This window comes from Salvelinus fontinalis, chromosome 1, assembly GCF_029448725.1.
Source record: "Salvelinus fontinalis isolate EN_2023a chromosome 1, ASM2944872v1, whole genome shotgun sequence".
Classification (NCBI taxonomy): domain Eukaryota; kingdom Metazoa; phylum Chordata; class Actinopteri; order Salmoniformes; family Salmonidae; genus Salvelinus; species Salvelinus fontinalis.
The window spans coordinates 33,584,886-33,610,342 of NC_074665.1; the positions used below are offsets into that span (position 1 = coordinate 33,584,886).

At 41.7% G+C, this 25,457-nt stretch overlaps 2 protein-coding genes across 5 annotated transcripts; one reads left to right on the forward strand and one right to left on the reverse strand.

The window, feature by feature from the left end:
* Positions 1-336: 336 nt before the first annotated feature.
* On the forward strand, positions 337-15,654 carry LOC129853366 (molybdenum cofactor sulfurase-like). Of its 4 annotated transcripts, XM_055919329.1 has the most exons (15): positions 337-584; positions 3,468-3,557; positions 7,848-7,914; positions 8,042-8,686; positions 8,847-8,923; positions 9,203-9,402; positions 9,597-9,713; positions 9,823-10,209; positions 10,455-10,617; positions 12,060-12,147; positions 12,396-12,520; positions 14,236-14,332; positions 14,597-14,738; positions 14,830-14,934; positions 15,312-15,654. In XM_055919329.1, exons 1-15 carry the CDS (start codon positions 440-442, stop codon positions 15,402-15,404), a joined length of 2,541 nt encoding a protein of 846 aa, XP_055775304.1. In that variant the 5' UTR covers positions 337-439; the 3' UTR covers positions 15,405-15,654. The 4 variants fall into 4 exon arrangements, 2 of the variants coding, with proteins under 2 accessions (XP_055775304.1, XP_055775314.1); XR_008759119.1 differs by lacking the exon at positions 15,312-15,654 and having other exon boundaries at positions 14,601-14,738; positions 14,830-14,919; XR_008759118.1 differs by lacking the exons at positions 14,597-14,738; positions 14,830-14,934; positions 15,312-15,654 and adding an exon at positions 13,667-14,093 and having other exon boundaries at positions 14,236-14,319.
* LOC129853384 (serum amyloid P-component-like) lies at positions 15,001-18,905 on the reverse strand. Its single transcript, XM_055919372.1, has 4 exons — positions 18,702-18,905; positions 17,834-17,891; positions 17,114-17,216; positions 15,001-16,876 (listed from the first exon to the last, which is right to left on the reverse strand). The coding sequence occupies exons 2-4, from the start codon at positions 17,889-17,891 to the stop codon at positions 16,357-16,359; spliced, it is 681 nt and encodes a 226-aa protein (XP_055775347.1). The 5' UTR covers positions 18,702-18,905; the 3' UTR covers positions 15,001-16,356.
* Between the last annotated feature and the right edge of the window lie 6,552 nt (positions 18,906-25,457).

The window sequence follows — 25,457 nt, forward strand, 5'->3', positions numbered from 1 at the left end:
AAATGATTATTATTGCATTTCTGCAATGTGTGTGTACATTACCACATTAATGTGTGTGTGTTCATGCACATTCTTGAATTACATTTCAATTCACTCCCTTGAATTGACTGAATAGGAATTTGAATTGTTATGGTTATCACAAAATAAATCCTTAATAGCAACAGTATTTCATTTTCATTAGCCAGTATTATGTTTTGCTCACTTATTGTCCCGATTGACAGACTCGGTCCACTTTCAAATGTAAATGATGTTGTGTTCCATTTCCTGCATTCTCAGTAACAGATCTATAATTATCTCAGTCGTCTTGTCATGGGAATGCGAGGTAAATCGTTTCGATACAAATGACTACTACTAAAACAGACTGTCACTGTCTGTCAGAGATGCAGTGTGGATTTAGAACTTTGTCAACTCTGCCATTCGACATGTGCAAGACGCGAAAATGCCACTGCATGAGGCCATGGAGAAGGAATCGTTGAATTTTAATCAACTGTGCACGTTTGAGAGCTTCGAGGAAGTGTGGAATCATTACGGCTATAAGAATGTATTCCAAGACGTGATAGAACGGGAGTTCTCAAGAATTAAAGGTACAGTGGGCTACTTTTTGCGTGGGGTTTATGTTAACTTAAGCTGGTTCAATGCAAACCGGTGATGTAACATTGTAACATAGGTCTGCCTACTGTATATGTTATGCAGGACCAAATCTGCCATAGATAAATGCATATATTAATACATAAATAAATGCACACGAAAAGAAGAAAGAAAATATATTCACGATTTAAATAATTAATCCCACTTTCTTTCATTTTATTCATTTATATTATTTATTTATGTATTTCTTCCTCCAATATGATAATGCGGGGGTGTTAAGCAAACATATTTGTGGGTGGTATATAACACACCATTGGTTGATCAACGCCACGGTGTGTTAAGCGATTACATTTGCCTGGGCTGCGTTTAAGTATGACAGAACGTATTCAAAGTTTTGTTTCACATTAGCATCCCCCCAAAAATTTGGTGTAGCTCATATAGCTATGTATCAATATGATATGTCACTTTTTGGGGGGGACATTGGAGATGAAGTCTATTATATGCTGCTGTGTAAGCTCTAAACAGCTGTATTCTGTGGGTGTCACCGAGTAGGCTGATACCTCATTTCATGGAGCCAAGATCCATAGGTAAAGCTGTACATTGCAATATGAACGTCCAATACACAGTAGGTTGACTGTGAGCTAATGTGGCTCATTTCACAGTGGTGTCAAAGTCCTGCCATAAGAGCTACGACACTAATATGTGTGTTAACTCTTCACAGTTTTGAACATTTCATGGACCCAAGAACCATAGACAAGGCTGTACAATGCATACAGTATGCCCCCAATACAATTCTAAAGTCTAATACATCCACAGTGCAATTTCAAATTAACAAATTATTGTATTTTGTTGAACTTATATAACAACATTCCAAACGTTTAATTATTATCCATTTCAAATGTGGCATGATCCCACTATTTGTATCTGTTTGGGTCAGTTTCAATTTTGAAGGCAATCCTCCAATTCTACTTTCGTGGCTAATCATTATTGTGGCTAGCTTCACATAGGTGGTGCAAAAGCAGTCTAGCAACGTGCTGTGAATGGGTATAATTTGTGGAACGTACCAACAGGAATCTAGTCCAAAAACTTCGTAAATAACAAGGTTGCCAACAAACAATGCATACAAAGTTGTATAGCGGCCGAATAAGATACCGGGTAGGGAGTGGGCTATTTCCTTAAGTTATCACTCACCACGTTTATTCAGAAAAATGTCTCTGGTAGCCTACGGACAAATATTAAGAATAAGCTATGTGGTGAATTGATGCCTATTCGTCAGCTAGTTATCTAGGCGAATTGATCATGCTACTTTGTATGCCTTATTTGTTGGCAACCTTGTACTTTACAAAGTTTTTGGAACAGATTCCTGTTGGAATGTTCCACAAATTATACCCACCCACGTGCTGTGACATTGATCAACCAATGGTGTGTTAGATACCACCCACAGAAGTTTGATTGAAACCTCCTCATTATGGTGTTGGAGGAAGAAATACAAAAAATATATAAATTAATACAATTTATTAAAGTTTGAACAATTAGATAAATAATTGAATACGTACAGATATGTAGAGAATATTAATTTTAGTCAGTGTTTTTGTATTTCCTTGCTCATTTTTTTAATTATGTGTGGATTTATTAATTAATTAATCTATTTATGTGTGCATGTATTTATTAATTAATTTAATTATAATTACAGTAAGTTTGGTCCTCCATAATATGTTGTTGTGTTCTTATGACAATACCTGTGCTTACCACTAGTAGTGCAAGTGTTGTTATTAGATGCACATAAGTGATTACCCTGCTGAAAAAACGAGAAGGGTGTGCTTGGGGCCTGCAATTCAGGGTGTTCCTGCATGTGGGTGTTCTTTTGGTCAATGTTTAAGCTACGATTCCGATACACAGGCCGGAGGCGGGGGCGACACCGGTAGTTATCTATCCAGGACACCGGGAGAAAGTGTTCTTTGCCCCCACCTGCCGAGCACTGCTTTCCCGGAGTTCTGTTAACGTTACACCGAGGGCAGGTTCTCGGAAAGGCTGGGGTCGAAAGACACTGTGTACTAGCTAGCTAGGACATACATTTACATTTACATTTACATTATTTAGCAGACGCTCTTATCCAGAGCGACTTACAAATTGGAAAGTTCATACATATTCATCCTGGTCCCCCCGTGGGAATTGAACCCACAACCCTGGCGTTGCAAGCGCCATGCTCTACCAACTGAGCCACACGGGACATGGGACCCCTAGGACCCCAGTACACAGGCGGGAGGCGGGGTCGACACCCACCGGTAATTAGCTAGCTAGGACACCTGTAGACAGTGTCCTTCACCCTCACCTGCCAAACACTGCTTTCCCACAGTTCTGTGATGTATCTTTGTGTAGCATAATATTAATGAATCACTCAATGTACATGCACAAACACAACAAACAAAAAAGATATTGAAACAAACAATTCTAAAAATGAAACCGCAATAGAGAATGCTGAGGAATATGATAATGATGGGTGTGGTCAGACCAGATTGACCAGCTAGACCATCATAGACCAGCTTGTTTACCAGCATCACCAGCATAAGCTGGTATGTGTCCAAAATACAGCAAAGGCTGGTCACCAGCAAAACCAGCAAGACCATGTTGGTATACCAGCATCACCAGCATAAACTGGTATGTGTCCAAAACACAGTGAAGGCTGGTCACCAGTGTCCAAAACACAGCAAAGGCTGGTCCCCAGCTAAACGAGCTAGACCATGCTGGTCAGACCAGCTTGACCAGCATCATACCAGCACTGACCAGCTTGTTTTTTAGAACAGTTTTTTTCAGCGGGGTATATCCAGATAATAACTCTTTGCCGAGAGTCTCTAATTTCAAAACCAACTTTTTGACAGGCATTACATACCTGGATCATGCTGGAACAACACTATATCCTGAGTCATTGGTGAGAGAATTCTATCAGGATATCTGCACGAATGTATATGGTGAGTATTTCCTCACATACCAAATATAATTAGCTACAACTGATATAATGTGCTGAATTGTTACGTGTGAAAAGTAATTTGATTAAAGGGGAAATCTGGGATTGCTAAATACATTTTTGGACTATTTATGTAAATTATGCTCTTGTTTTTATTAACAAGTAATGTATTGGCCATTGCATGTCAAGGTGTATGCCAGGTCAGGGCAAGTCCTTTTAGGATCCCCATTCTCCTTATTCATGGAGAGCTACTTGTTGGGGTAACAAATTATATTCCACTGGTTTAGTTCCGAACAGAACCATAATTATTTTTCATTCCATTCCACTGCTCCGACCAGTTCTACTACATACCTTTCAGACCGTCAGTATGGTTGACAGTATGGGTTATATCCCTCACGTTCCACGCAGGTCGAGTTATAACAAAGTCACACCAGTGACCTGACAGCATGGGAGGACATGCCCCAGTGTTCATATAAAACGGCAGACCATGCGCTACCATGCACTGTCTCTTATTTATTCTCGCAAAGTCAGCGGAGCTGTAGTTGACTGCACAAGTTGACTGCTCCGCTGCTCAGATTGCATCTTCCCAGGTCCCGGTAGGTAAACTCTGTGTGAGTTGTGTGTATTGTCAGTCTGTCACCAACCGCCTGTGACCTGTGTGTCAGAGCGCGAAATTCGCCCTCCGATGCTGTGTGACAGCTCTCCCCTACCTATCCCTTTTATCAGAGGATATCGGGCTTTCTTGTGTTGTGCTGATTTAGTCCACCAGCTAGTTTGTATGTGTGTGTTGTCCACCGTACTCCGGTGCTAACCTTGTCAAGATATCCTCCATTGCTATGATTCCCTAGATAACCGCGTCTTGGAAGGTTGTTAGCCTAGCCAGCTATAAGACGTGAGATTCGCATTGCCTGCCCTAGGCATCCCTCTCCCCAGGTATTACTGACATGCTAGTCTACCAACTCCACTGTGTGTTGTCAGCTTGGCTTACCAAACGACGGCCATTCGTGCGTGTTTCACATAAATAAGCTTACTTTTAAACATATCTCTCCTGCTCCAGCCCTGTGGTCATAGCTAGGCTCACCTACAATTATTTTACGGGGGCTGTACAACTCCCGCCAGATTATTGTAGCTCTCTACCTTTTACTGTATATTGTGGTAGCTGTTGTAATACAGTCCCCGGTTACTCTTATATTAGTTAATGATTTAAGTAATATAATAGGTGAAAAAGGTGAAAAAAATAAGAGCCTCACTTGGAAGGTTGATTCCTTATCCTCTGAGATAGAGCAGAAAAAAACGATTTTGCATTCCTTCAAGCACCCTGAGTCGGGCCCTCTAGCACTCCCTCCAGCATGGGGGACGCAACAGAGGACTCAGATAGCCGTGATGATGACCTGCTCTCCACTCAGGCATCCAACCTGCACTTTAGTGTCCAGGATGATGACATGCCCAACATTGTGAAGGAAAGGGGCCAACCAGTGTTGTAGATGCATTCAGTCTCAATGCTAAAGATGGGTTAGAGGAGTCATTCCAAGGCTCTGATCAAACTGAGTCAAAAGAAAGCTTTGCCTCACTATGCGATGTCCTGCGTGCGGCCTTAGCTAGGCTAGAGCTTGATGACCTTCAAGCCACAGCCCCTGCAGCTAACCCATTCTTTAAGAAGGCCCCGGCAGCTACACTGTTCGGGGGGCCACCTTCACCCGCTTTTCTTACGGAGCTTCAGAGATGCTGGGCCAACCCGCGGGCTCTCGCCCACCACGGCAAGGATAGTAGGATGCTACCTGCCATGGGCGACACAAAACAATATGGGCTGGACAATATGCCTAAGGTGGATGAATTCATAGCAGACCTGGATCTCTGCAGCCTGAATGATGTATCTCTTCAAGCATTTGTAATCATGACTAGAGAGCTAGGCAGACTGATGTCCACCGTGGTTGTGACTCGTCGCCTGGTCTGGTTCGCCCAAGCCCCAATGTCCGATGACTCCAGGAGGATGCTGAGATAGCTCCCAGTGGTCCCAGTACTGCTTTTCAGCCCCATGGCTGAGCGTGCCATCAAATGTACAAAACATCTGAGTCAGGCTACACCGCTGTGGAACGCACAGCCCAGAAACCAGGCATCACAGAGTCGGGGCAGAGGGAGACCTGACGCACGTCAACCTTGCCGCTCTAACTCGGCCCAGTCCTACACATGCCCTTGGCCCTACCACTAGCCTAAAACAGGTGCTCGCCAGCCCCCAGGAGGCCGTTGCCGTGGTTAGCCCCCCCCCCCCCCCCAAACAGGTGTAGGGGCATAAACTGAATGGCGGGGGTCGGCGATTGTCCAATTTACCCAGCAGCACCGGACTTACTTCCCACCAAAGCACAGAAACAGCTGGTCTGACTTCCTGTAGTGCGCCATGGCCTGCATATTGCATTTGAGGGAACGGACTGGACACAGGAGATTTGCTCACTCCTCCTCCACATTCTGGAAAGGAGGGGGGCAGTAGGCCGCCAGCTCGAGGGCTTGGTTGATGTGAACGGGTGATAAAACCTTAGGCAAAAAGGCTGGATTGGGCCATAATGTCACACCTAGGTCATCTGCCTTCTTTTTTAAACCTCTGAAAACTATATATATTTTTACATATAGCTCTACATTAAATTACTTCACCTATCAGTGTTGATAGAGCAGCTTTCCATGGAGCAGGTAAGTGATTTAATCTGTACAGGAAGTCGTTAACAGCTAATTGTATTTTGTCTTAACAGCATGGTTTAATCATAATGAAATACAAACACACACACACTATGATGCCAGACACAGTGTAGGGCGTGAGATGCAACATAAAGAGAGGATGGAGGAAGTTTGCCTTGAAGTGCTGGGCATCTTGTTATGACATACATTATCTGAATAAGGCCCACAGAATTATGCCTACAGAGGGGCCCCCTCTATGGAGAACATTGAACGTTTTTGAACTTCCGAGTTGGTTTAACGTTGGACCAGAGCAAACGTTAACTAGCTAACTAACTAACAAGCTTGTTGTGTGTGCAGAGCAGAACTATAATTAAAAACACGTCTTAGCTTTTTGTAGTTAATAAATACAATGTGAAACGTGATAACTATATGTTCCTTAACTTCCTTAATCCATTCTTTTAAACATCTCTCCCTAATTTCTGAATAATGCTTGTAACCTTGCTTCAGAGGGGAGGGGCAGGTACCCTACACACACACATGCACACCCTCTGGCAAAGATTTCCAGCTGGCAGATAGGCACTGGAATACGTTTGTGAGTGACAGAGTAAGGGGACTGGAAAAAATATGCTTGGAATGTAAAAAAATGTTATTAACTGGTTCCCATTCTTTTAAAAGAACTGTTCTGTTCCAGAACAATATAGATCACTTATGTTTCCGGTTCGGGTTCTGTTCCTCAAATAATTTCCTTTTCCGGTTTTGTTCCCTGTTACTAGGCTATAGCTCTGCCAAACTCAGATTTGTTTATAGGCGTTTTGCCTATAAGTAGCAAAGTAGCCAATTGCAAAGTACAAGTATTTTTGTCAACTGTTTTTCCTAATACAAACTGTTCACTTGACTTGACTGTATCCAGTCTTCATCACTGCCTGCCCCTTTTGTATCCAGTCTTCTTCATCACTGCCTGCCCTGCACTGTAAATAAATACCTCCTATTTTTGGACCTCCCTCAGAGCCTGGTTCCTCTCTAGGTTTCTTCCTAGGTTCCTAGCCACCATGCTTCTACATCTGCATTGCTTGCTGTTTGGGGTTTTAGGCTGGGTTTCTGTATAGCACTTTGTGACATCTGCCGATGTCTTTATAATTACATTTGACATTTGATTTGCACCTGAACTTCCGACTCAGAGACTGTTGCTGCTCCACATCAACTAAATAGGATGCTGGGTCCTCTATCTTCAAGTCCCAGTTTAGTTCAAATGAAGTTTTCCTGTGTTTTGTATCATATTGTACAACAGCTGATGAAACTAACACTGTAAAAGTGTGAAAACATTTCATCAATGTTATCTCCTGATAGTTGCTGGTTGAAAATGCAATTTACACAGGACCTTTAAATCAGACTATGTGCATGGGCGTTTGGTTTGCCTGGTGACACTAAGTGCAAACTGTTTGGTTTGCCTGGTGACATCACCAGGCTTTAAAATTGGTTAATAGACCAATAACAGAGAGTTCCAAACCTCTTTGCCAATAACAGCTAGTTTTACGTTTTCCCCTCACTCATACCACTCCGACAGTCCTAGCAAAATTCTTGCTTGAGAAATAGTTTCAATATATTCTTCTAATATTTTTGTTTTTAGGCAACCCTCACAGCCATAACCCCAGCAGCAGACTGACACATGACACAGTGGAGCATGTCAGATACAGGTAAGCCTCTCCTTTCACAGAAATAATTAATCACCATTATACCATCCTAATGAATGTGACTGTGTGACCACTAATTTATGCCCTCCTATTGAGGACATGTACTGAACAGAAATGTATTTTCTTGCAGGATATTGCAGCATTTTAACACCACTCCTGATGAATACTCAGTGATTTTCACCTCTGGCAGTACGGCAGCTCTCAAATTAGTCGCTGAGAGCTTTCCCTGGAGGCCTCCCACTGCTGCGGAGCCAGCCAGTCAGTTCTGCTATCTGACTGATAACCATACCTCGGTGGTTGGTATCAGAGGAGTTACTTCAGCACTGGGAGTAGTTTCTCTACCTGTCTCCCCCGAGGAGATAGAGGCCAGAGCCAAAGATGTGGCCCAGAGTGAAGGCAGCAGTTGCCAGACACCACACCTCTTCTGTTACCCAGCACAGAGCAATTTCTCTGGCAGAAAATACCCTCTGGGGTACGTGAGGGGCATCCAGGCGCGGCAACTGTACCCAGCGTGTGATAGCGAGGGCCGGTGGTTCGTCCTGCTGGATGCTGCCTCTTTTGCCAGCTGCTCTCCATTGGATCTACAGGAGCACCCAGCTGACTTTGTTCCCTTCTCCTTCTATAAGATGTTTGGCTTCCCCACAGGTTTAGGGGCTCTTCTGGTCCGGAATGATACAGCTGCCCTCCTAAGAAAGACGTATTTTGGTGGGGGGACAGCAGCGGCCTACCTAGCAGGGGATAACTATTATGTGCCAGCGCCAAATATGGCTAGCCGGTAAACTATTGCATGAGCTTTGAAATGTAATTCTACACGTGTAAATGAACAAATATGATTTTTGAAGTTATTTATCAAGTTGAGTGAGCAAGGCGTAGAGAGAAAATATTTTGTGATTATTTTTTTGTGATGCATCTTGTGGTTTTGTTCTCGATTTAAGGTTTGAAGATGGCACCATCTCTTTCCTAGACATCATTGCTCTAAATCATAGTTTTGATTCTCTCCACACGCTCACAGGTATGTACATGTGAATAATGTAAAAGACATGGATGAAACAAAAAGTGATGCATCAATATAATGCATCAATATCATCTGTCATTACAATAAGTATCAAAGTAAGAACTCTGAATTTTAAATCATTTTCAAATGGTTGAGTGGTTGTTCACGGCATCAATTTGACAGAAATCTTTATTAACACCAGTAAGGAGGGGAGCAATATTCTACAGAGATTGAAATGAGTCAGTGAAACCCTTCTACTATTGTATTGCAGCTCAGTATTATTTTTTTCTTCTTCAGGAGGCATGGACAAGATCCAGCTGCATACATTTGGTTTAACACGCTATACCTACATGTTGCTGTCTAGTCTTTGCCATGGCAACGGACAACCAGTTGCTCAGATATACTCCCACAGTGAGTTTGAGAACCCGAGCACACAGGGAGCCATCCTCAACTTCAACTTGATGGACTGTCATGGACAAATGATTGGATACTCTCAGGTCCACTACAATTAGCTTATTTTATTTACTGCACCCTAGAGTCTTTTTTGCATTTATTGATTTCACACATCCACACAGAAGTCAATTCAGAATTAACAACGCCTAAGTGTGTTATGAATGCCATAATGTTTTGTCTTACATTTCTGCTGATTGATTTAAATGTCTAGCCATTTTCCATTTTCTCGTCTCCTTAGGTGGACAAGCTGGCTAGCCTTTTTAATATCCATGTGCGGACAGGTTGCTTCTGCAACACAGGTGCCTGTCAGCTCTTCCTTGGCATCACCAATCAAGTGGCAAAGAGCAACCTCCAGGTGAGTAATGAATTGTAAGTGTCATTGCACATGTGTTTGTGCAAAAGACGATAAAGATTATTCTTCATCTTAACATACTGTTGCCATGTCCTCTTCTGTGTTCTTCGAGGCGGGTCATGTCTGTGGAGACAACATAGACCTGGTAGACGGCCGTCCAACGGGATCTGTGCGTGTATCTTTCGGCTACATGTCAACCTTCCAGGACTGCCAAAACTTCCTGAACTTCGTTGCGGACTGCTTTGTGGAGAAACCAGTAAAAGTGGACCAAGATAAACTAGACAGACTGAAGTCGAATACCTCTTCTAAAGGTTCCGGTCAATGTCTGCTTACCAATGGTAAACCTGACCACATAGATGAGAGAGTGCAGGCCTCTACAGATCCAGTTGTGAACCAACGTGGAGGGAAGGCCATCACCAAAGATGCAAAGAGCCATGAGAAGGCCCAGACTCTGACTAACATTTACATATATCCCATCAAATCCTGTGCAGCGTTTGAGGTTTGAGCACGTTTCACTTTTAATATTGTTTGGCTGTCATTAAATCTACAATGCAAATGATTATAGTTCACCAAATACCCATATTATGATTTGATAAAAGTATCAAAAACCTATTGTTGGATATTAGTTGTAAGAAGTACTATTTCATCAACTGAACACAATTACAATATGTGTGTTTGCCTGGCAGTACTATCAATGGATTTCTCACTTCTTCTGTGTTTTGATTATGATATGGGTTCATGCAGGTGACTGACTGGCCAGTGGGTGCTCTGGGTCTGCTCCATGACCGGGGCTGGATGGTGGTGAATGGTAATAGAGTGTGTCTGAACCAAAAGAGAGAACCACGCTTATGCCTCATTCATCCACAGATCTACCTGCCCACAAACACACTGCTCCTGCAGGCCTCAGGTCAGACATCTATATAGTCAGTTCCAAAGGTTGTGGCACCCTAGATAAAGATGTGCAAAAAAGACTATAAAATAAATTCTTAAAATCTGAGCTATATTATATCAATAATGTATGCACTCTCTACTTTAAGTCGCTCTGGGTAAGAGTGTCTGTTAAAATGTAAATGTATGCAAATGTTCTTTCATTATTATTTTATACTAATACAATTGCCCAGAGAAAGACATTTTGTTTAACAAGTAATAATGTTTTAGGCACCTCTGTTTTCAATACCTTCCCATACCTCACCTTGCGCTGAGCCTTTTTTTGCACTGAGCCTTTTTTAAAAATTGTGATTGGAGAACACATTGGGAGGGATCTTAGACCATTTGTCCATACAGAATATTTCCAGATCCTTGGTATCCTTCGTCTGCGCTTATGGACTGCCTTCTCCAATTCAAACCACAGGTTTTCAATGGGTCTGAAGTCCGTAGACTGAGATGGCCATTGCAAAATGTTGATTTTGTGTTCAATTAACCATTTATTATTTTGTTTTGATGTGTGCTTGGGGTTATTGTCTTGCTGAAAGATCCACTTGTGACCAAGTTTCAACCTCCTGGCAAGGGCAAGCAGATTTTTGGGTAAACTGTCCTGGTACTGGATAAAGTTCATGATGCCGTTGACCTTAACAATGGCCCCTGGACCCGGTGGAAGCAGAATAGCACCATAACATCAAAGATCTCCCTTTGCCTCCAGAACAGCCTGAATGTTTCATGGCATGGAAACGTTGTTCAATTGATATTGAGGCACCTAACGTGTGCCAGAAAAACATTCCCCACACCATTACAGCACATTTGTACTGCGCCATTATTTGCCTGTTTGTGGCCTACCTCTTAGCTTGCACAATTCTTGCCATTCTCCTTCGATCTTTCATCAACGAGCTGTTTTCGCCCACAAGACCGCAGCTGACTGGAAGTTTTTTGTTTGTCGCACCATTCTCGGTAAACCCTAGATAGACACTGTCGTGCATGAGAAGTAGAGGATGCCGGCCATTTCTGAAATACTGGAACCGGCACGCCTGGACCGACAATCATACCATGCTCAATGTCACTTAGGTCATTCGTTTAGCCTATTCTAATGTTCAAGCGAACAGTAACTGAATGCCTCTATGCCTGTCCGCCTGCTTTATATAGCAGGCCACGTGACTCACTGTCTCTAGGAGCGAACCATTTTCTTGAAATGGGTGGTGTACCTAATAAACTGACTATATATATATATATATATATATATATATATATATATATATATATATATATACATTTATATATATATATATATATATATATATACATTTATAAAATGTTTTATTGTGACACGTCAGGAATTTTTATTCAGCAGCACCCCGCAAATACATTTCAGTAACACATTTTCAGAACTGTTCTAAAAGAGTTCCTCTTCTCTCTCAGGAATGAACACTATTTGTGTCCCTTTGGAAAACCACAATGAGCCACACCAGAGTCATAGGGTGTGTCAAAACATGGTGTGTGGTGACAGGTGAGTTGGCTTTTTTATTAAACTACTAGCAATGTCTTTGTAGAGTAGGCTTGAAAGACATGTATCATTAGAATGACGTTTAATTTTGCCGCATTTTCCCACAATCATTGGTCTGCCACTGAGTACTTTTTCAATACCTTTTAGTCACCTTCAGATGTTATAACAGATCATTTAAAATAAGGATATTTGACCATCCCCTTGATTCAGAAATGTTGTAATGGTTGTTATTGTATTCTCTCCATCCCAAGGGTGGAGACAGTGGACTGTGGCGATGAAGCTGCATCATGGCTCTCAGAGTTCCTTGGACAGCCTTGTCGTTTGATAAGGCAAAGTCCTGATTTCAGTCGCGACATGAAAAAGGGCCATGAAAAAGGTGAAAGGGAAATGTCCTTGGTAAACTTAATTTCAGATGCAATACCAGAGTATCATTTGACATTTTAGTCATTTAGCAGACGCTCTCATCCAAAGCGAGTTAGTTAGTGCATTCTTCTTAAGATAGCTAGATGGGACAACCACATGTCACAGTAGTTATCAGCAAAGTCAGTTCGAGGTGAGGTGGGGATTATTTAAGATACTCTTTGAAGAGGTAGGGTTTCAGGTGCTTTCGGAAGATGGGCAGGGACTCTGCTGTCCTAGCTTCAGGGGGAAGCTGGTTCCACCATTGGAGTGCCAGGACAGAGAAGAGCTTGGACTGGGCTGAGTGGGAGCTGCCCTCCCGTAGGGGTGGGAGGGCCAAGAGACCAGAGGTGGCAGAACGGAGTGCTTGGGTTGGGGTGTAGGATTTGAGCATAGCCTGAAGGTAGGGAGGGGCAGTTCCTCTTGATGCTCTGTAGGCAAGCACCATGGTCTTGTTGTGTATGCAAGCTTCAACTGGAAGCCAGTGGAGTGTGCGCAGCAGCGGGGTGACTTGGGAGAACTTGAAGGTTGATAACCAGGCAGGCTGCAGTGTTCTGGATAAGTTGCAGAGGTTTGATGGCACAAGCATGGAGCCCAGCCAACAGCGAGTTCCAGTAGTCCAGATGGCAGATGACAAGTGCCTGGATTAGGACCTGCGCCGCTTCCTGTGTGAGGTATGGTTGTACTCTACGGATGTTGTAGAGGATGAACCTGCAAGAGCGAGTCACTGCTTTGATGTTTGCAGAGAACGACAGGGTGTTGACCAGGGTCACGCCAAGGTTATTTGCACTCTGGAAGGGCAACACTGTGGAGTTCTCAAACGTGACGGAGAGGTCTTTGAGAAGGCAGGCCTTCCCCGGGAGGAAGAGCAGCTTCGTCTTGTCGATGTTAAGAGAGGGAGAAGGATTTAGCAGAATGGAGAGATGATAGGATAATAGAGGAGAGGGTAGTGGGAGAGAGACTGACGATTGTGATGGCGCATGACCATCTGGGTAGGGCCACGCACTTGGGAGCCAGGCCCACCTACTGGGGACCCAGGCCCAGCAAATCAGAATGAGTTTTTTACCCACAAAATGGCTTTATTACATACAGAACCCCCCCCCCCCCCCCCCCCCCCCCACAGACGATCCCACAGCTGAAGAAACCAGATGTGGAGGTCCAGGCTGGCGTTACACTTGGTCTGTGGTTGTGAGGCTGGTTGGGAGTCCTGCCAAATTCTCTAAAACGAAGTTGGAGGCAGCTTATGGTAGAGAAATGAACATTCAATTCTCTGGCAACAGCTCTGGTGGAAATTCCTGCTGTCCTGTCAGCATGCCAATTGCATGCTCCCTCAACTTGAGACATCTGTGGCATTGTGTTATGTGACAAAACTGCACATTTTAGAGTGGCCTTTTATTGTCCCCAGCACAAGGTGCGCCTGTGTAATGATCATGCTGTTTAATACATTTATTGATATGCTACACCTGTCAGGTGGATGGATTATCTTGGAAAATGCTCACTAACAGGGATGCAAACAAATTTGTGCACAGAATGAGAGAAATACACTTTTTGTGAGTATTGAACTTTTCTGGGATTTTTTTTCTTCTGCTCATGAAACATAGGACCAACACTGTTGCGTCTATATTTTTGTTCAGTATATTTTGTATCCCTGAATGTTGGAATTTTCTTTGCCCTCATAATGACTTGCCCCAGAGGTCTCATCCACTGCCCTCTCATTGGTGAATGAAGCCCAGTACCTAGTAGTCAACCGTGCCAGTGTCGATTTGCTTCAGAGACATATCACAAGCAGGTATAGTATAACATGTTATTATTGCCTGAGGGCCTCACTCATTCTTGGTGGAGGACATCTGAAATGTGTGACATACTAAATTCTGAATTATAAAATGGGTTGTTTGAATCCTGGATGCTGATTGGTTGATAGCAGGAAGTTTTTCACAACAATCCCCAGGTAATGTCTGTTAACAGTCACATTTGAATGATCAATACATTTTTTATTAATGTGAGCCATCCTTTTTTCTTGTTCCTTGTGGTTCATCTAACCACTGTGGGACAGACAGGAATCCTCTGATGACCATCAGCCTCTTGACACCCAGAAGCTTATTAGTCGATTTCGGGCCAATTTAGTCATCTCTGGAAAGGAGCCATTTGAGGAAGATGATTGGTCACACTTGATTATTGGAAATACCCATTTCCAGGTGAGGATGCAGATCATAAACGGTGACACTTATTTCTGAAATGGTAATGAAAATCTATAACTGCATCATCTCTTTGTGATGTGACGTGAAGGTGGCAGGTCGGTGTGGCAGATGCCAGATGATCGGGGTTGATCAGAGCACAGGAGCCAAGACCAAGGAGCCTCTTCTGTCTCTCTCTGCCTATCGCAAGGGGAAGGTCAGTGTAAAACAACTGCTGCGGTGTGCTCGTGTGTATGTGTGACAGAGAGATTGAGAGAGAGAGAGCGGGGAAGTTTGTCTTTAATTTCAGTGTGTGACAATATGTTCCAGGATGTGTAGCGTTTTTTTTTTCAGAAAGTCCCTATCCCATGACACACCATCTGACTTACTACTGGGTGGACTCTATTTGCAACGGTCTGTGTTATTGACCTTAGATCAGAGGTAGCCAGAGTACATAGAAAATAAGAAAAATAACAAAGAAAGCAAACAGCAAAGTACACAGTGTCCTTTATCCTCAAATTACCCCTTTTGGATACAATGGCCATTTTGCCCATTCAGTAAGTATGCTGTAAATGTGTTCTGATTGTTTTTTAGGTGACATTTGGTGTGTACCTGGTCCACCAATCACCGGAAGACTCTAATTCTACCCTATCTGTTGGCTCTTCTGTAAAGTCTGAAATGTCATGATAAGGTTACCAATTCCAGATGTGTTTTCGTTTGTCTGGACTGCGAAAAAGTTTAAGCAAACTTTGCATGGATACAATTTCAATATATTTTAAGTGTTTGCATAAGTGTTTGCATATTGCTAGACAACCCAGGTAATAACAGAGCTCATACAGACTGAAGTGTAAATCAATTACTGTACCTTTTTTTAGTTTACATGATTTTAATGTTTTGTAAATAAACAACTATATTTTGGGGGTTTATCTTTGAATAACTGATTTGGTTAACTTCGTCCTTAAACATGTGGATTAAGTATGTTTGCTTACCCAAATAAAAACCGGATTTGTCTGTGTTTTATATATATATTTCCACACTATGAAGTTAGAATAATACTGTGGAACAGTGAGAATGATGATAATGCCCTTTTAGTGTAAGAGCTGTTTGAACCGACTGCCTGAAATTTCAGGCTATTTTGGTGGGATGGAGTTTTGGCCTTCCATGGTGACATCACCATGCAGTAAATTAGTTAATAGACCAATAATAAAGTTCTAAACCTCTCTGCCAATAAAAGCAAATTTTCAGTCCCCCCCCCCCTCAGACCACACCCAGACAGTCTTAGCAAAATTCTTGCTGTGAGAAATTGCCCTTTAAAAACGTCTGAATTCGACCTTTAACCCGGGTGCCAACTTAAAAAATGTATCATCCCGTTCCCAACCATGTTGCCATCCCCTCTGTCCCCAGACTGGGCTTGCAATGAGCCTGCACTGAAATACAATTTACTATAAAAAAGTGTCATTTTATTAGATTCATTGGAGGATATTATTTTAGGAAAGAATATAATGTGTTTCTTGATTTGATTAGAAAAACACTTTTTATGATGATTTGCAGAACAGTTGTGAATAGACACACATGCATATTCAGATGTTTGATTATAGTCAACATTTCTCAACGGCGCTGAATGATTGGTTGACACTGCTCATTCTTGGCAAGGTGTTTGCTTGTTTTCTAGAACCACATGCCCATCAATCGTGTACTCAAGGGACCTCCAGTTAAGGACATTCCCAGGGGTGAAATTTAAGTCGCTGGTGAAGCGCTGGATCTCACAAGGTGACAGAACATAATTCCACATGTGCACATCAGTGAGTTGACCAATAAACGCTTGTCCTTTATCAAAATTTCCACCATAAGAATCCTGCTCCTGACCTAGGATTATGATGGGTTTTCCATCCAGCACACTCCCGGCAGTGTATCCCATCTTCCTTGCACTTGGCTTCCCATTGATCCAAACCTGACTGAGTCCGGTGACTGAGTCCCAGCTGCCACACAGAGACATCCACATGTTCTGCTCATCTGGTAGCCCTGTGAATGCACTTCCCTCATATCTAACATGTAGCTCCATGTCACCATTGGACTCTTTGAACAACAGAAAGTCATTGGTGCTTGTTGGAGTTGCCATGGAAAAGATGGAAAACGCCCTCTTGACATCTGTGAAATACCTTTAAGAAATTCATAATACACACATTAGCTAAGCCTTGGAAATACATTTTGTGGCTGAAATTAACTAAATGCAAAAAAATAAAAATACTACCCACTTATTTACTAAGAATAACCACTGAAAAATAAACATATCACAGGTGTTTGACTGCTGCTCACACCATAGTATTGTTGCCCATATGCATTACACAGCTTTCTAATGCTAGATACAGACACGTATTGAATACTACATTGATTACCTGAGACATACTGTCACAGAAGTATAGTTTTCTCCCGTTGGCATTAGCCCCACATGATCAGAGTCGGACTCCTTTGGAAATGTGAACATTTTACCTGAGAGGTCTGATGAGACAGAGAGAGGACATTGTAAATACTGGTAGCCTCTGTATGATGAACAAATTATATATCTTTTTTTATTGAATCTTTATTTAACTAGGCAAGTCAGTTAAGAACTAATTCTTATTTACAATGACGGCCTACCCCGGCCAAACCCGGACGATGCTGGGCCAATTGTGCGCCACCCTATGGGACTCCCAATCACAGCCGGATGTGATACAGCCTGGATTCAAACCAGGGACTGTAGTGACACCTCTTGCACTGAGATGCGGTGCCTTAGACCGCTGCGCCACTCGGGAGCCCACATGCTCTGATGTAAATTTATCTTGTAGGCCATTTAGATCTGAATTATTATCATATTCGACATGTGGAGACAGTATAGTCAGGCACCAAGGCTTTTTGAGAGAGTTAATTTAATCATTAATAATTGCATAAATGACTGTTTATTCTGTTCTAACCTAAAAAATAGACTGATTGCTGTTTTGTCAAGATCTTTAGGCTACCTTGGTACTCTCTGTCTTGGAAAAACGATACATGAGAAATAAAATACAGAGACAATATATTAATTGTAGCGTGACAAACTTTAGGCTCTGGATTTAGGAATAAACGGTCAGATTTCTCACCTTGAGGCACAGCCCAGCACATTGTAAACAGAACATGCACAAGAAAGAGTCTCTCCATCTATAGAAAGAAAATGTAATCCAATCGAAACACATCTTTTTTTCTTTAAATAGAAAATTGCATTACATTTACACAAATACACTGAGTACACCAAACATTAGGAACACCTTTTGAATATTGAGTTGCTGGCCCATGTTGACTCCAATGCTTCCCACAGTTGTGTCAAGTTGGTTGGATGTCTTTTGTGTGGTGGACCATTCTTGATACACGGGAAAACTGTTGAGCAGTTCTTGACACAAACCGGTTTCCGACACCTACTTCCATACCCTGTTCAAAGGCACTTAAATATTTTGTCTTGCTCATTCACCCTCTGAATGGTACACAAGCACAATCCATGTCTCAATTGTCTCAAAGCTGAAAAATCCTTCTTTAACCTGTCTGCCCCCCCCCCCCCCCTTCATCTACACTGATTGAAATGGATTTAACAAGTGACATCAATAAGGGATCAAAGCTTTCACTTGGTCAGTCTTTGTCATGGAGAGAGCAGGTGTTCTTAATGTTTTGTATACTCAGTGTATGCACACATATACAGTACCAGTCAAAAGTTAGGACAGACCTATTCATTCAAGAGTTTCTTTATTTGTAGTATTTTCTATATTGTAGAATAACAGTGAAGACATCAACACTATGAAATAACATATGGAATCATGTAGTAACCAAAAAATGTTTAAACCAATTAAAACCCTGTAGTGAGTAGGTGTGTCCAAACTTTTGACTGGTACTACACATTACACATTTTAGTGGTTAAAATAATAATATGTTAATGTTATAATAATGTTATCATCTTAATGTTATGATAATGTTGCCTACCTTGCCGGTTTTGTAAAAAAACTGATTTATCTTAGGGGATTCGTTCTCCTGTTGTTTAAATACTCATCTTCAGTCTTTGTGAAATAGGGTAGTTATGCAAGCGAGTCACCTATAATGTAAAAGGCCCCTCGCTGCCAGGAATTACATTTTGCAAGTAATGCACTTTCCCACAAAAAAAGGGTGATTTGAGTAAAAATCATGGTCACTATATTGTTTTCTGGCCATTAGTCATGCGACAGTAGGGGTTGTGAAAGTGTCAACACAGCATTCTAATGTATCTGCAATTGTATGGTGGTATTTTTCTGACTTTCTGTTCCTCTTTTCAATCAGCTGACTATTTTTCTATCAAGTTCAACGAGTCAATTTCCTTTGACTTTAAGGTCAAAACCTGATGGATCATGTTTTTGGCCAAAGAATAAAATAGAGAAGAGGAAAGTATTTATATCTTAGTGGATTCTATTATATTCGATATAAACACATACAAAACAACACATTAGCTAGGTTTCCATCCAATTGGCGACAGATTTTCATGCGAATATTCTAAAATCGATCAAACAATGGCTTGTTGCTGATAAAATGCTGTGCGCCCTCACAAAAATGTACCATGGCAGTACAATGAAAGAAATACCATGGTACTATCATGTTTTTCCGGACACTACCATGGTAGGAAAATACTATGGTATTGCAACAGTACCATGACTTGGCTACTCTTATACAATTCTAAAAAGGTATAAATTGTCATTTTATCTCATAGATACATTTCCATCATGTAATTCTCAACGTATCCCTAAAAACACCAAGTTACAATGTTTTTCTTTGGGTGTGTTCCTAAATTCAATCTGGAGAGCAAGAGTGCGCTCTGTGCGTTAGTAAATTCAGAGAGTTATCAGATTGTCCGTTCCTACATTTTTTGCTGACGTTTACTGACACTGGCCATATTCAAGGGGTGTTGAGTGTTGGTAAATTAATCAGTTATCCTGAGGGAATTTACAAACGCACCCTTACTAGGCAGGTTAGCTCAAGAGTGAGAGTGCTTGAAGCAACCACTAGAGCGAGCGGCTCCCTCTGCAGGCCTGAATCAAGGGCAACACCCTTGACTTTAAATACTGTAAATGATTACACAATGCCAAACATTTGGCTACCATATACACTACATGACCAAAAGTATGTGGACGGACACCTGGTCGTCGAACATGTCATTCTAAAATCATGGGCATTAATGTGGAGTTGGTCCCCCTTTTGCTTCTATAACAGCCTTCACTCTTCTGGGAAGGCTTTCCGCTAGATGGTGGAACATTGCTGAAGGGGATTTGCTTCCATTCAGCCTCAAGAACATTAGTGAGGTCGGGCGCTGATGTTGGGCGATTAGGCCTAGTTCGCAGTCTGCGTTTCAATTAATTCCAAAGGTGTTAGATGGGGTTGAGGTCAGGGCTGTGTGCAGGCCAGTCAAGTACTTCCACACCGATCTCGACAAACCATTTCTATATGGACCTCGCTTTGTGCATCCGTCTTACTGCTAGATGGTGAAGCGTGATATATCACTCCAGAGAACCGGTTTCCACTGCTCCGCTGCTCCGGAGTCCAAGCTTCACACCACTCCAGCCGAAGCTTGGCATTGTGCATGGTGATCTCAGACTAGTGTGCAGCTGCTCGGCCATGGAAACCCAAATATTGTGCTGACTTTGCTTCCAGAGGCAGTTTGAAACTCTGCAGTGAGTGTTGCAACCGAGGACAGACCATTATTACACGCTTCAGCACTCGGTGGTCCCGTTCTGTGAGCTTCTGTGGCTCACCACTTCAGGGCTGAGCCGTTGTTACTCATAGACGTTTCCACTTCACAATAACAGCAGTTACAGTTGAACGGGGCAGCCCTAGCAGGGAAGAAATTTGACGAACTGACTTGTTGGAAAGGTGGCATCCTATGACGGTGCCACGTTGAAGGTCACTGAACTCTTCAGTAAGACCATTCTACTGCCAATGTTTTCTGTGGAGATTGCATGGCTGTGTGCTCGATTTTATACACCTGTCAGCAACGGGTGTGGCTGAAATAGCCGAATCCACTACTTTGAAGGTGTGTCCACCTACTTTTGGTGAATTAGTGAATCTCACAATCTCCCACATTTTAGGATGGCAAGACCGGGAACCCAAACATGAGCAAAAAATGGTACAATTAATACAGAAAGTATTACCCCTTTTTCCCATCAACTATTTCCCTTTTTCTTTGATTTTACAGACAAACTAGGACCTAGCCTGACTTTATCAGAAATTTGCCCACACTGTAACGGCTTTCGTCCTCTTCGTCTGAGGAGGAGTAGGAAATATCGGACCAATATGCAGTGTGGTACGTATCCATAATATCGTTTAATGAGAATGAATACAAAATACAAAAAGAACAAGATAATCAAAAGAAAACCGACACAGTCCCGAATGGTGCAAACACTGAAACGGAAAACAACTACCCACAACCCCTAGTGGGAAAACAGGCTACCTAAGTATGATTCTCATTCAGAGACAACGATCAACACCTGCCTCTGATTGAGAACCATACTAGGCCAAACACAGAAATATAACACACAGAACAAAACATAGAAAAACAACATAGAATGCCCACCCCAACTCACGCCCTGACCAAACTAAAATATAGACATAAAAAAGGATATAAAATAAAGACATTCAATAAAGGTCAGAACGTGACACATACTGGTATATAAATTCATCAATATAAAACCAACCAACCTCTTTTGACCTTGTGGGGTTAATTTATTGAATACATGATACTGCAATTATGCTATGGAAACGCACAATTAATAAAGATGGTACTATATGATAACTTTTTGCAACATTTATCATAATTCTGCGTTACTATGGTAGAATGTATAATGCAGGTTAAAAACCATGGTATTTCCATGATCCACATCTATCTATACCATGATAATTCAGGAAGTACAGTGCATTTGGAAAGTATTCAGACCTCTTCACTTTTTCCATATCTTGTTACGTTACAGCCTTATTCTAAAATGGATAATAAGGTATTTATGTTCTTTATTTTTAATACATTTTCAAACATTTCTAAAAACCTATTTTCACTTTGTCATTATGGGGTATTGTGTGTAGATTGGGAAAAACATTTATCTAATCAATTTTAGAGTAAGGCTGTAACATAACAAAATGTGGAAAAAGTGAAGTGGTCTGAATACTTTCCGAATGCACTGTAAGTGAAGTACCATATAAGTAGCATTGTATGAATGAAAATACCATAGTAGTACGTGGTACATATTTGTAAGGGCGTGATGACGTAGTGCGAATACAATACATTTTGAGGTTAAGTTGCCATGTACCTGAATAGACAACACAACTTAAATTAGTTTCCATCGCATTTTAAACCTTAGCCAACAGAGCGCATATAGGCTACATCTGCGCACTGTTGGATAGAGTGCATGTACAGCATACAAAATTATATTATTATGGAATAAAGAGTGAGATTATTTTTAATTCTTCAATTAGCAGCCAAGCAGGGATGATCATGTCACCAGAAAAATGTTGTGTTAAGAAAAACTGGGAAATCTCCGACTTCCAACTTCAGTGCGTGCAAGACAACTGGGAACTTGCAAAAAAACTAGTTCCGACTGGGAAAAATCTTTTGGAAAGTTCACCCAACTCGGACTTCCAAGTCGGAAACTCTGGCATCTTTCTAGAGCTCTGACTTTCCGACCTGAAGATTACTGATGTCATGATTTGACCTTGTTTTTTTCCCAGTTGTTTTGAATACAGCATTAGACCTTCAATATTTGTTGGAAAGGAGCATCACCTTGCACTTTCACCATCCTGTGAAGTTCCTAACTTATTTCATCTGTAGCCTAATAAACAGCATGGTTACCGATGAGTCATAGTGGTAGGACCAGACAACATGTCATCACGTTTACTTAGATATTATGTTATTATATCAATATTTGTGGATAAAAGTGTTACCACCCACACAAAAACCTCCTACAGTACCTTGTCTAGCATATTTTGTTTTGTGGACATTTGGAAAGTGTCATGATATTTTTTATCCGACATGTACTTTACTAGCATAAAAAGGTTGGATGGAAACCGGGTTACTGTAGTAGTAAATCATAGACATAGGCCTAAACCCAACATTATACACTGAGTGTACAAAACATTAGCAACACCTTCCCTGCATGCACCCGGCCCACCACAAGGAGTTGCTAGAGCACGATGAGCCAAGTAAAGCCCCTCCGGCCAAACCCGGACGATGCTGGGCCAATTGTGCGCCGTCCAATGGGACTCCCTGTCACGGCCGGTTGTGACACAGCCTGGGATCGAACCCCAGGCTGTAGTGATGCCTCAAATTAGCGATGCAGTGCTGCGCCACTCCGGAGGCCCCATATCTACAGTAGCTTTGATTGGACTGATCATGTCAACATCATACTTTCAAAATCATCATGAATCAAGTCGACAATCTACTGGCAAATCCTTTTCAATCCTTGTCATATGAAGAGAAATTATAGATAAAACGTATCAGTGCTCATTGGCGATTGGACATAAACATTACACAACAAGTTGGAAATCGCAAATTCAACAATGAGTGATTTGGAAGGAATCAGTGGCTAACTGCAAACTTTGCAAAGCAATCACTAGCCTGCTATTTAGTGGAGAGCGGGTGTGGTCCAAGTCTGGGTTTAAGGGTCTCTTTTCCAAGCTTAAAAGGATAAACATTCACTCGCAACACACAATGGGCCAGATAAGGTTGAACGTTGAAAGTTTTGAACGGTCATCCAACTCGGAATTTCAAGTCTATAACGTTCGTCTTGTGGTGAATGAACGGACCAAGGCGCAGCGGGTGATGAATACATACTGATTTAATTAGACAAGACGAAACACTGACAAAACACTAGGAAAATACAAAACAACAAAACGACGTAGACAGACCTGAACTTACGAACTTACAATAGACACGAAGAACGCACGAACAGGAACAGATTACCTAAAACGAACAAACAAACGAAACAGTTCCATGTGGTATACACAGACACAGGAACAATCACCCACAAACAAACAGTGAGAACAACCTACCTTAATATGGTTCTCAATCAGAGGAAACATCAAACACCTGCCTCTAATTGAGAACCATATCAGGCAACACCTTAACCCAACATAGAAAACACATAACATAGACTACCCACCCCAACTCACGCCCTGACCAACTAAACACATACAAAAACAACAGAAAACAGGTCAGGAACGTGACAAAGTCGGGAATTACGGGCCTCTTTCTAGAGCTCTGACCTGAAGATCCCTGACCTCATGATTAAAACTTGTTTTTTCCGAGTTCCCAGTTGTCTTGAGAACACCATAAATCCAGAGAATTACAGACTTGGATGACCGCCGCGCCACCTTCCTATTCAAATGAGCATAGCACAACAAACTGAGTACAAAATTGTATTGTATGCTGCTGCATAAATTATGTAATATGTCAGGGAGATATGTATACTGTAGCTAAGAAAGTAATACCAAGTGTATGTTGTGTAGTAAGCTGTTAGTGTTCCTCTCACCATAACAATTTTGTCCCTTTCCCCCTCATAACTTAGCCTACTGTTCTGACTTAGTGGTGCACATGTAGCCTATAGGTTGTTTTAGAAAAATGGAATCATTGAATGTAAGTGCTTTCCTCGTCTGCTTATATGCCCCCTTTTTTATCCTACGGTTCTGACTTGGTGTACAGGGAGAATACTATAAGAATGGCCCATGTTCTGAATTCTGTCACTGTACATTTCAAAAGTTCTGAACAAATTGTTATATTGACTACGTCCGTCCTAGCTCGCTCATTAATGTCTTAATCAACGTTGTGGATTGCCTCTGATGCGCTCATCGTTCCCTTATGCCATAGTTTGTACATCTCAATTGTCATTAGAAACCACATTTGTTTAAGCAAGTCAGCCATATCAGCTATGTTTTTTTTTTAAAGCAGTAAAGGAGGCTGAATGAACTGTTTCGCTGCAAAACAAGGTTCCGCTGATAGCCAGGTGTAGCGGTGGCAAGGATTCACTCCATGGTGCTGAAGAGAAAGCTCTGCTGTTGGGACAGCTTTATGTAGGCCCTAACAGTTTGTAGGCACCTTTTGGCACCGTTACAGTGCAATTAAGTGCAATTATTGTTTAGTGTTGTGTTGTGTAGTGGCTTTCCTGGCATGCTTCTCCATTTTTTTGTTGTTTAGTTTGCCCAACCAAGATGTACATGCTCAAATCGCCACTTGACAACAGTATTAGCTAGCTAGTGATATTATTGTCATATCAGTGGCATAACTGTTAACCGTCATGGTAGGATAATATCAACAGAACAGTTTTTACAACATGTTGCCATGCAAGGCTCATTTTTGCTTGTAGTTTTTTTCACAGATTAGCATGGTGTTGGTGGGCTGGTACACAAGGTATGTCATGTAACAGTTGTTTTTTTGCACAACTGATGTTAAAAACATAAAATACATTTGAATAATTTGCATTCCAAAACACAAAATATCCACTGGGGAGTTATCTTTCCTTTTCAGGACGACCCGATACGTATGTAGGTACGATACAAGAACGATACATGTTTATATGGGGGGGAAAATATTGGTTATACTTCACTGACAAGCTCTAAACTTTGACATTATACTTGTTTGATTATTGGCAGTTTAATTGGTTTTTATTAACATCGTTAGACTGCGCTGGAGAGAAACTGTCAGTCAAGCTCAGAGGTGTGTATGTATGCAGAAGA

What these genes read in the sequence shown, in the direction of transcription:
- LOC129853384 (XM_055919372.1), bottom strand. Translation starts at nt 17,891, where the DNA reads ATGGAGAGACTCTTTCTTGTGCATGTTCTGTTTACAATGTGCTGGGCT. An exon ending in GTGCTGGGCTGTGCCTCAAG is followed by an intron (nt 17,217 to 17,833) that starts GTGAGAAATCTG and finishes CTGTCTCATCAG; the next exon opens with ACCTCTCAGGTAAAATGTTC. An exon ending in TCTGTGACAGTATGTCTCAG is followed by an intron (nt 16,877 to 17,113) that starts GTAATCAATGTA and finishes AATTTCTTAAAG; the next exon opens with GTATTTCACAGATGTCAAGA.
- LOC129853366 (XM_055919329.1), top strand. Translation starts at nt 440, where the DNA reads ATGCCACTGCATGAGGCCATGGAGAAGGAATCGTTGAATTTTAATCAA. An exon ending in GAAAAAGGGCCATGAAAAAG is followed by an intron (nt 12,521 to 14,235) that starts GTGAAAGGGAAA and finishes GACTTGCCCCAG; the next exon opens with AGGTCTCATCCACTGCCCTC. An exon ending in TTGGAAATACCCATTTCCAG is followed by an intron (nt 14,739 to 14,829) that starts GTGAGGATGCAG and finishes TGTGACGTGAAG; the next exon opens with GTGGCAGGTCGGTGTGGCAG.